The sequence below is a fragment of the Alosa pseudoharengus genome, unplaced genomic scaffold (genome assembly GCF_046254945.1).
Source record: "Alosa pseudoharengus isolate Yale_2024_CS ecotype anadromous, Long Island Sound unplaced genomic scaffold, YU_APseudo_1.1 YU_APseudo_1.1_scf_2, whole genome shotgun sequence".
Lineage (NCBI taxonomy): Eukaryota > Metazoa > Chordata > Actinopteri > Clupeiformes > Clupeidae > Alosa > Alosa pseudoharengus.
The window spans coordinates 25,688,224-25,699,870 of NW_027468663.1; the positions used below are offsets into that span (position 1 = coordinate 25,688,224).

At 50.7% G+C, this 11,647-nt stretch overlaps 1 protein-coding gene across 2 annotated transcripts in view; it reads right to left on the reverse strand.

Moving 5' to 3' along the window:
• The window catches only part of ppp2r3a (protein phosphatase 2, regulatory subunit B'', alpha), a 77,271-nt gene that overhangs the window by 26,097 nt on the left and 39,527 nt on the right, over positions 1–11,647 (reverse strand). For both annotated transcript variants that reach the window (XM_076294302.1, XM_076294303.1), the window contains exon 3: positions 7,543–10,611. In XM_076294302.1, coding sequence (XP_076150417.1) covers positions 7,543–9,951 — 2,409 coding nt within the window. In that variant the 5' untranslated portion in view covers positions 9,952–10,611. The remainder of the gene's footprint in view (positions 1–7,542; positions 10,612–11,647) is intronic.

Sequence of the window (11,647 nt, forward strand, 5' to 3'; positions counted from 1 at the left end):
CAAGCAAAAAAAAAAAAGGAAAAAAAAAGCAGTGTGCATCTAGGTTTCCATCAGTGCTGCATGCGTGTCTATCTTTGGAAGTGCTGCTCTTCTCCTCTTCCCCTTAGACTGTGGGAACAGGGGGAAAGTGGGAGAAACTGAGCCGATAGAGGCGCTAATCCTGTTGTGATCCTGTTGTGGACGCCACATGCCACTGAGCGCCAGAAACACAGCTTAAACTTTATGGCCGTTAGGCAGAAAAGGGAGTAAACTACTGCAGGGTAGTCATGCATCAGGCAGCAGGCAGGCACTGGTGCTGGGAAACGGGCTACAGACAGACTCCCAATGGGCCCAGCCTGAAAGGCAGTCCAGTGAGGTCATAGCTCACGCCACGAGCAAACACGGGCGGCTCTGTTTAGAACAGGTTGTTGTCCTGTTGCCATGTAGCCACGCCATTTTTTTCATCATCACGCCCCAACCTTGGCCATTATTTTCCTGCGTTGGAAACCTTTCTCTAACAGCAACAAGAGGCCCCTGGCCTGGCGGGGGAGTTGGGGGAGGGGGAATCCTTGGACGAGCTCTTGGCCAAGGTTTCTTGCGTGACCTCATTTCCTGTTGGCACGCGGCAGGCGTGCAAATGATGTAATTCTCCACAGGACGAGGATAAACAAGGTTTGTCAAAACGAGGACCCACGCTGGAAATGGACCAATGAGATCCGCTTTCATCTTTCTTCCTGTCTTCATCCAACTACAAGCCTCGCTCTCTCTCACACACTCTCCCTCGCTCTCTCTCACACACTCTCCCTCGCTCTCTCTCACACACTCTCCCTCGCTCTCTCTCACACACTCTCCCTCACACACTCTCCCTCGCTCTCTCTCACACACTCTCCCTCGCTCTCTCTCACACACTCTCCCTCGCTCTCTCTCACACACTCTCCCTCGCTCTCTCTCACACACTCTCCCTCGCTCTCTCTCTCACACTCTCCCTCGCTCTCTCTCACACACTCTCCCTCGCTCTCTCTCACACACTCTCCCTCGCTCTCTCTCACACACTCTCCCTCACTCTCTCTCACACACTCTCCCTCGCTCTCTCTCACACACTCTCCCTCACTCTCTCTCACACACTCTCCCTCGCTCTCTCTCACACACTCTCCCTCACTCTCTCTCACACACTCTCCCTCACTCTCTCTCACACACTCTCCCTCGCTCTCTCTCACACACTCTCCCTCACTCTCTCTCACACACTCTCCCTCGCTCTCTCTCACACACTCTCCCTCACTCTCTCTCACACACTCTCCCTCACTCTCCCTCGCTCTCTCTCACACACTCTCCCTCGCTCTCTCTCACACACTCTCCCTCGCTCTCTCTCACACACTCTCCCTCACTCTCTCTCACACACTCTCCCTCGCTCTCTCTCACACACTCTCCCTCACTCTCTCTCTCACACTCTCCCTCACTCTCTCTCACACACTCTCCCTCGCTCTCTCTCACACACTCTCCCTCGCTCTCTCTCTCACACTCTCCCTCACTCTCTCACACACTCTCCCTCGCTCTCTCTCTCACACTCTCCCTCACTCTCTCTCACACACTCTCCCTCGCTCTCTCTCACACACTCTCCCTCGCTCTCTCTCACACACTCTCCCTCGCTCTCTCTCACACACTCTCCCTCGCTCTCTCTCACACACTCTCCCTCACTCTCTCTCACACACTCTCCCTCACTCTCTCACACACTCTCCCTCGCTCTCTCTCACACACTCTCCCTCGCTCTCTCTCACACACTCTCCCTCGCTCTCTCTCACACACTCTCCCTCGCTCTCTCTCACACACTCTCCCTCGCTCTCTCTCACACACTCTCCCTCACTCTCTCTCACACACTCTCCCTCGCTCTCTCTCACACACTCTCCCTCGCTCTCTCTCACACACTCTCCCTCGCTCTCTCTCACACACTCTCCCTCACTCTCTCTCACACACTCTCCCTCACTCTCCCTCTCACACTCTCCCTCTCACACTCTCCCTCACTCTCTCTCTCACACTCTCGCACACATTCTCTCATACTCTCTCTCTCTCTCACACACACACACTCTCTCTCATACACTCTCATACTCTCTCTCTCTCTCACACACACTCTCTCATACACTCTCTCACTCTCTCTGTCTCACACACACAAACACACTCTCTCTCTCGGTCTCTCACTCTCTCGGTCTCTCACTCTCTCTCTCTCTCCCTCCCTCCCTCCCTCCCACCCATTCTGTCTTGCTATTCACCTGTTGCTCCTTTGACTAATTGCAGGAAAACAACAGAGATGGAATGTTCCTCCATTCTGTTTGTGGGCTGCCCTCTGGCCTCTGCTCTTGGATCTCTTATATTCTTACGCTTACCATTATGCCAGCTTTTCCATTTCTTGTTTATCTTCACTAATATCCGGTTCAATTGTCGTCCATGCCTTTTAAAACTCTAGAGGTCTCTCATTCTTCTGTTTGTTTCTTCATACTGTTTTTGCTCCCTCATCAAAGCAATAGAAAAGCTCTGCCTTTGACATTGTCTGTGTGGAATTTCAAAAAGGTGAGGCACGAAAAGCACTTTTATCTACCTGCATCAAAGAAGTGTAGTCCGTCTGCCTGTCAACAGCTGCCACGACAGGTCAAAACATCTAAATCATGCAGCACCTCAAGAAAAAAAAAACACTGAGGCTATAAACCTAGGCACCACAGAACCGGCTGGATGATATATCAAGTGGAACACTTGCCTTCCCAACTCCCTCACTAACATCACTTTATGTAACAGCAACCAGGCTTTTCACAGCCTTTTACCAGATTCAAATGAATCTGACCCATACTTGAATTGGACACAATCTGCTTCATCATATGCTAAATCTACATGTTGCGTGCTGACAGCCCTCTGGACTGATGAAGCTCCCTCGGGCTTTTGGCCGGTGGCTTATTTCCTGCGTCCTGCAGTTGTCTGATGGGCCAGTTGCCTGGGGGCCTGGGCAGGAATCTTTTCGGATGCATGAGAGGAGCAACACTTCAATCGCCAAGCTGGAGCTGCCTGTCGACATGCAGATTAATAGCACTTCCTGACAGGTGCATGGACAAAATGCCATGTCAGCACCAGGGCCAGGAGGGCCAGAGGACCTCAAGGAAGAGCCGCCGCTCTACACGCCCACTCTGCGGCCTGGGGCCAACCTTGAAGGTTGAGGGAGGCATGTTTATGAGGAGGCTCAGCCTGGCCTAGGCTGTTCCACAGGGGCGGATTAGCTTTTACCTTGTGAGCTTCCGGAAGGGGGGGGGGGGGGGGGCGCTTCCCCTGATTACCCTGTCAGCACAGCGCAACCAAGGCAAAGGGACCTACTGTAGAGTGCTGACCTTTGCTTTTGATCCTCACCTGTTGTGTGGTCGAACACTTGAGGAAGAGTTAAAATAAACCTCAAGGAAAACAAAAAGCTCACTGTGACCGGCCAACACCAGGGTTCAGTGACCCCAAGAGAATTGAGATGGGAGATGTCCGGGCACATCTAGTTCCTGTTCCATTCCGCCCCTCTGTGACGAAAATGGAATCCACACAAAGCCAAATTCAGGGGGGGAAAACAAAGATTTGTTTTTGGTTTCTTTCAGCAGCTGTGACATTTTTAAAGAGCACCCATGCATATCAGTAACAAGACTAACGCTAACTCTGAAGTCCGTCTCTCCACCAGCAGGCACGGAGACCGTGGTGGCGCTCCCCCTCTGCCTTGCTTGCCCCTGGTGATTGGCAGCTTTATGTTTAATTGGGGCAGTGGGCAGGGCACTTGGCGCGACCCGTCGTATTTGCATAGCCACCCCAGTGAGTGAGTGCCAGCGAGAGGGATCAAGTTCCCAAAAGCCATTTCCCAAACTTAGCACTGACCCCACCAGCACCGCTGGGTCTGTTTTCCTCCCGGCGTCAGGGAGTCTCTTAAGCGGGATGCCATAGTAGGGGGGGTGAGGGGTGCAGGGGGGGGGGGGGGAGTAAACATATTTAGTCCTTCTGACACCTTTGTCTCTGGATGACAAGGAGGTGCCAGGGTGGCAGAGGAGGGGGGAGGAGGGGGGTTTGGAGAGGGGTAGCTTTGGGCAAATCGACACCATTAACAGTTCTGGTGCCAACAGGCCCTGCTGACCACTCCTGCTGCGAACCTATCGGCACTCTGTAAAAAGACCCTGCCTCTGACACACCAACTGCATGGCTACAACAACACTGCCCGCTCCCAAAATAACACGCCAGCCAATCAGAGCCCACTGCCTAAAGAATGACACACTTCCATGTTTTACCCAGATTGGATTCTGTATTTCTTACTTATCATCATGATGCAGTTCAGAACTCATTTGGAATAGAGCTCTGGGAGCCACTAAGAATGCGCAATATTGTGCTTGGATTGTGTAATATTATGCAACTGGCTTGCATACCATGCAAACAGTACATCACAGTCATTTACCCTAACATCTTTATGTACATAGAATAAATTATACCATGCAAACAGTGCACCACAAAGTCATTTACCCTAACATCTTTATGTACATAGAATAAATTATACCATGCAAACAGTGCATCACAAAGTCATTTACCCTAACATTTTTGTGTACATGGAATAAATTATGTTGTGTTCTGTTATCACTCTTCCATGCTTCTCAAAATTTCATACATTTGAACAAACTCATCTAAAACCGCTCTTCCTCTCTGACATTAGGCTACAACATTATCAGAGCAAACTGTGTAACACCTTGTGTTTTCTCCCCGATGCATTTTAGTCACCTGAAACATTCATATGGCCTAACATGAGCAGCACTGTCCATTAGTGGTGTAGCTAAAGATAAGCAGACAAGCGCTGGTGTTAAGCAACATTAACAGGAGCCCCAGGGGAGGACAGAGAAGCTCTCTTCGTAATGGACACCCTCCCTAACAGGCACTCTGGCACCTGGGTAGTGTGAAGAGAATGTGCACACTTTATAATTAAAAAGGGAGGAATGTGTGTGTGTGTGTGTGTGTGTGTGTGTGTGTGTGTGTGTGTGTGTGTGTGTGTGTGCCCATGTGTGCCCATGTGTGCGTGTGTGTGTGTGTGTGTATGTGCCCATATGCGTACGTGTGTGTGTGTGTATGTGTGTGTGTGTGTCCAGGTGCGTATGTGTGCGTGTGTATTAGAGATGCACCGATATGGAATTTTAGGGCCGATAACGATAACCGATATTTATTGGTTTGTTGTGGCCGATACCGATACGATAACCGATAATATTACTCTTGAAAAAAAATTAATAAGCATAATTTTATTGCAGTAATTTTACCTACCACCAAATGATGGACAGAACTCATAATAGTCCTCAATAGTGCGGCAGTCAACAACATAACAGTAGCCTAGCCCTACAGTATGTGTGGCTCCTTTAAGTGAACCTGACGTCAGTGAATTGCGAGTGAGTGGCTAGAGAGTAAGAACTGTTTTAATTTAGGACTAAATGCTCATAAACGGCTCAGCTGGGAATAAGCTACAATATAGTGACCAAATCAGAGTTTGTGAGTTTCAACTGCGGGTAACTGAATAAAGCTGCAACTCCTCAGACTGCATCTTATGTCCGTCTACTCTGTTGCGCACAACCTGCTGCAGCAGAAATGAAAGGGGTTAGCCCCGTAACTTATTATGATGACCTGTCTGGAACTGAAGCAGGAATGGTTAAATATAATACTAAAACACAACTTAGAACTAGGCCTACGTACTTGTCCCACTAACGAGTTTGCTTATTTGTTTCCCCGATCAGCGCGGTAAAGTGCAAACACACCAGCACAAGACAGCTCTAGATAGGGCTGAGCTCTGCTCTGGTAAGGTTAAATGGCGGATCATTCACGAGACGATTTTGAGATGCACAGATTCCCAAATGAACGCATATCCACAGATTTTGTTAGAGTGGTGAAATACATTCACACCGCTGACATTATATTGAGGAAAAAGTATAGACAACCAAGCTCAAGTAGCTCAGTGTAGCCAGACGGACCTTACGTAGGCCTAAATTAGGACTTATCGGCGCAAATTATCGGCCAGAATTCTGTTATCGGACCGATAATAATATTTTCATTTTTTCACTTATCGGCCAATAATATATCGGCCGCCGATATATCGTGCATCCCTAGTGTGTATGTGCCCATGTGCGTAGGTGTGCGTGTGTGTGTGTGTGTGTATATGTGCCCATGTGCGTATGTGTGTGTGTGTATGTGTGTGTGTGTGTGTGTGCATTCGTGCCCTGCGTGTGTCAGCTGTCCTGCACCCCCACTAAGATCACTCACCTCACTAAGAGGCTGAGGCATCTGCCAACGAGGCAAAAAGGCAGCCCGTGCCCTTAGTCACAGGTGCCCTCATCACCTCTGGTTCTCTCAGCACAGCTGCTGCTGGGTCACAGCCCACGGGCACACAGATGGGGCTGCCCGCCTATGGGGTCATGTGAGCCACACCAGGGCAGAAATAGGCAGGGGGGGGGGGGGGGGGTTGCTGTCGTTACGGAGGTCCCACTCGTGACAGGTGTCATGGCAACCTCATAAATATAGTGGCCTAGATAGCTGGTGAGGCCGTGTTGGTTTACTCCACTGGAGCGGGGAAATAAACGCTCTCATTGACAAGAGGAGGGAAAAGAAAGCGAGAGTGTGGGCTATACATGAAGGTTGAGGGTCACTGACGGAGAGGATTGCATTTGTTTGAAAGAGCACACAGAGACACACAAGCTGTAAAAACATCAGGTGTTGCACCTAAAACAACAACCAGCGACACGACACACATACTGTATGCGCGGGGGGGTCGGTGTGGGGGGGGGGGGGGGGGGTGAGATAGTTGCATCACAAAAGCATGGTCTGTCCACATATGACTCAAGCACAAGGGTACAACGGCACGTAATCTGTAATCTACATTTTTGAAATGATTAGCAGTCTTCATACTGGACCATTCATGGCTGACAGGTCCAAAGTAAACAGATTTCATACGAAAACTTCATGCCAACAACCACAATTTGCTTGAGGTCAGCAGGATATGTCAGGATATATACAGACCTCCTCAGTAATTAATAGAAATAATATATAACTATAAATGTACTTCCTGCTTTCCAAAAAAATGCATTTCTTGTTGGTATAATCATCTTTCCTTTACAAGACCACACCAAACATCTTGCAATCCTCAAGTAACCTTGTAAAATCTAAACTAAACCATCAGACCTTGGCCAGTACTTCACACACACAACAAATAATTCATAAATTATTAATAAATAAATAAAAAAATTTGGAATAAGCCTGATACTGCTAGCCAGTCACTGTAGGCACGCTCATTTTGTGGTTCAGTAGATGGTAAAATTAATTTTCTACCTCACTGACATGAGCCTCACGATAATCACTCAAATGGCCGCCTCTGTTTTTGTAAAAGCACAACTCCTGAATAAGGTCCCCTGGCAATATCATCTGACTAACAACAAGGCATGCTACTCCTACTAGCATTCGAGTCTAATATTCACATATAACTATGGCAATAGAGGAGTGGAGCGTGCTGCATTGTGTGTGGAAGTGTTTTCAGAGACTCACCCTGATGACTTCAGGGGTCTGCTGGATCAGCAGAGTGGAGCCTGTCTCGGTCACCTCAGGGGCAGAGGTCACAAGGTCAGGGGGCGCAGCAGCTGATGTGGTGGTCACGGGAACGGACGGAGGAGCTAGAGCAGGAGCTGGAGCAGGAGCGGGAGCAGGCACTGGAACTGGAACTGGACCTGGAGCAGGGGCAGGGGCAGGGGCAGCGGCAGGGGCTTTAGGAGGTGAAGCTGGGGGTTCCGCAGGCTCTGGTGGTGCTGCAGCGTCCACTTTGTCGTTGGCAGGGGCAGGGGCAGGGGCAGGGACTGGGGCTAGGGCTGGGGCTAGGGCAGGTGTAGGGGCAGGGGTAGGAGCAAGGGCAGGGGTAGGGGAAGTGGCAGCAGCGGTGGTGGCCAGTGTGTCCTGGAGGAGACGCATCACTTCCTTTTCTTTGGACTGGGTGCCAGTGACCGCTCCGCTCTCCACCAGCTCCTGGGCAAAGCTCTCGATGCTCTCCAGGATCCTGAGCAGAAGCTCTCCGTCGTCCTCCTCCCCACCCTCCTCAGGGCCAGCGCTGGCGTTAGACAGTGGAGCCACAGAGACACCTGGGGCTTTAGAGGACACTGGGCCATTGGCTCCAGAGCAAGCACTGCTGAAGGCCTGAGTCCCACTGCACTGCTGCTGGCCAGCTTGTCTCAGGTGCTGGTTCTTCATCTTAGGAGGCAGCGGAGGCTCCTTCTGCATGTTCTGAGAGAGGCACTCCAGGTCCATCAGCAGCTTGTCAATGTCCTCACTGCTGCCTCTGGACTGGTGAGCAGCGGGCTTAGAAAATGTCCTGGAGTCCGCGCTTGCGGTCTTCGCTGGGGTGTACATCTGCCCGGCGGCAGACTCAGCCTTTGGTTTGTATGATGCTCCACTCCTGCTGATCTCGGGTAGCTTATTTGACGCCACGCCAGTGCCACTCGGCAGCTCAGGGATGCTGCTGGGCTTCTTGGCGAAATGCTTGACCTCTGCTGCACTGGCCATCCCCCTCTCCCTCTCCCTCTCGGGCGTCCTGCCCAGGTCAGCCTCCTCCTCTATGTACAGCGCCTCCATAGTGTCCTTACAGATGCTGTCGGTGCTGCAGGAGAGGAGAGAGTTGGCCGACGAGAGGGGGTCGTGGCGGCTGTTTGCGTACTGCAGCGAGCTCGAGGAAACGGTCTGCACGCCGTGATGATGCACGCCGTTGCTGGGAGAGTGAGCAGGTGGCCCCCCTCCATACATCAGTTTGGCTACTTTCACATTTCCCATGGAGTCCTGAGTGCAGACGTCACGGCGCTCGGTCTGAGAGGAGGCCGAGGTCGGGGCGATGGGAGCGACCGAGTTCGGGGCTCGGGGCTTGGACAGTGGAGGGGAATGGACCACATCCTCGTACCGAGGTGGCTGCTCGTTGCCAAAGATCGGGGAGAAGGTGCTCTGCTGCAGGCTGTGCAGTGCACTGACCAGCTCTGCCAGGTCGCTGTGCTCCTGCCGCCCTTGCTCCAGCTCCAGTGGCAGCCGCTTGAGATAGCCGGACAGACGGGACATCACGTTCTTGTAGATGGCGTCCGGGTTGGTAGAGTCGTTGTCGCCGTCGCCCGTGGCCTTGCGCCTGATGCACTGCTTGATGATGTCCGTGCACTTCTTCAGGTCCTCGGAGCACTTGAGCAGGATGTCCAGGCAGGCCTTGATGTCCTCTCCGGAGGCGCCGCTGTCCGCCTTGGTCTTCTCCAGGATGCGGGCGATCAGGTTCTCCTCCGAGAGGCTGCTCAGGTAGAGCGAGGCCACCGTGTTGAGGCTGTGTTCCAGTGAGTTGCTGCGGCTCAGCTTCTGCTCCTCCATCACCGACTTCTGCATCAGGCTGAAGGGGGGACAGTTCTCGTCGTTCCCGACGCTGCTGCCACCGCCGAAGTGGCCATAGATGATGTCCAGGTCGGTCGACCTCCTGCTGAAGGAGTCTGGCCTCACTTTGCGGCCCTTGCGGAAGGTGACGTGGCTGGTGGAGTACTTGATCTTCTCGAAGGAGAACTCCTTCATCTTGCCGCTGGCCAAGTTGATGGCCTCTCCCGTGATGTCCTTGAGGCTGCCCGAGCTCTGCATGCCCGATCCCTTCTTCAGGCGACCGGGGAAGGTCTGGTGATAGTCGTCGCAGTAGACCCCTGGCCCGGAGCCTCCATTCTCCAGTGTCGATTTGCTGATTGGCTCGTGGATTGCCGGGTTGTGTGCGCTGGCCGGAGGGACGTCCAGGAGCTCGGCGCACGAGCTCCTGTGGGCCACTGTGCAGCTCAGTCCATGTTTGAGCGCCCCGCACGGCCCGTTACAGTAGTGCACCGTGTGCTGCAGCCGGCGGTCGATCACCACGCTGTTGTAGCAGTTGATGCTGCTCACCACAACACGATACGTTGCTGCCATAGCTTTCTGTGAAAACCTTCTTTAAAAAAGCAGCTTCCTCAAAATCTTTCAGGGAAAAAAAGTAGTTACAGTGACCAAAAAAAGACTATGAATAAATAAGCATATCTTACAGTTTTAGGTTACTAGTCCAAAAATAGAAAGAGCTTCCCTTCTCTCAGTAGGCTTTATGTTAATAAGTGGGTATACCAAACCTCACTGCTGCTTCCAAAGACAAACTGAAAAAAAAAAATGAAACAAAAAAGCACACACTTTAAAGAGTCTTAGAGCAATACAGCAGAATAATGGGTGTAATAATGCCAGTATTAGCCATGGTGACCGACAGCAGGGTTATCCATTCCTCAGCACTGGGACCAGTGGCCTAATGAGAGGCCTGAATGCAGCAGTGGCAAACATGCCCACAGGCCCTGTGGGCAGCAAGATGTCTCTCTGTCTTTTCTCTGTTCTCTCTCTCTCTCTCTCTTTCTCTTTCTTGCTTTCCCTCTTTGGTCAGCAGAAAGGGGCGGACCACCTGGTGAGAGCTGCCTCGATGGATTCAGCAGATGCCACAGTTCTGCCCAGTCGGTCTTTCTGCAGGTCTCTTCCGTCCACCGTGTCCAGAATTCTCCCAACAGCTTGTCTGCTGGCTTATGACAAGGTGTGGACGCCAGCCAAGAACAGCACCTGTGGGTAAAACCAGCAGCGAGAATTAGAAAGAGAGATCTAAATGAACCATAGACACAGATACCTTTTCTAGTGCTGTTGGCTATCAACAATGATTCAGCAACCCTGATAAAAATACAGCCTCTATACAAACAGAAGTGTATCACACAATCTCAAAAACACAAAGAGCTTCCTGGTTCAGTGAACCTAAATAGCCTTTGAATACATGCAGGGTTGTCCCGCACATCTGAAGATCAAAGAGGGGAGGAAAAGAAAAGCATAAAACATTTAAAGACAGGAGCTCAGAGGACGCCATGCCTCATTTTCTCCCCAGGCTCTGAAGTTTAGGACATGAATGGCATGCCATAACGATTCTTTTTGGTGTCCCATTTCTAAATTAAAGACTGCTTCCTCTCAAAGACCAACACCTGTTTACATGATATATATAAGGGAGCTTTACTTCACATGTCCACCTGTAAAGAAGCAAGCATATTCAAAGGGTATCAAAAACAAAACAAAAGGAATGAAGAGCTAAAATCTAAAGGACTGGAACTAGTACTTTAAACAAGACTCTTAGAACTAAGATACAGATATCAAGTCTCTTCTGTTATCAAAGGCTTCTACCTTACCTTCAAAGGGAGCTTTCCCTGACAGCTGTACAAGAACCAAAGATGAAAGAAGACAGACGCACTGAGGAGCAAAACACTCAATCCGCCAATAAGCCACAGGTCTTAGGCATGTCCCTAATAGACATGAAATCTCACTCTCACTCTCTCTCATACTCTCTCTCTCTCACACTCTCTCTCTCTCACACTCTTTCTCTCTCTCTCTCTCACACTCTCTCTCTCTCTCTCACACTCTCTCTCTCTCTCTCTCAAACACACACACACACATTGAATATACCTTTGCTATTGGTCCTTCCTACTTGCATGTCTGTGTCCAGAGGAACCCATAGGAGGCTCTTAAGCAAAATGTCATGATGCCACTGGGGATATGTCCCAAAATACCACTAAATGCATCAGAGCTTTTAACATGTCAATGCCCCTGACATCTCTCT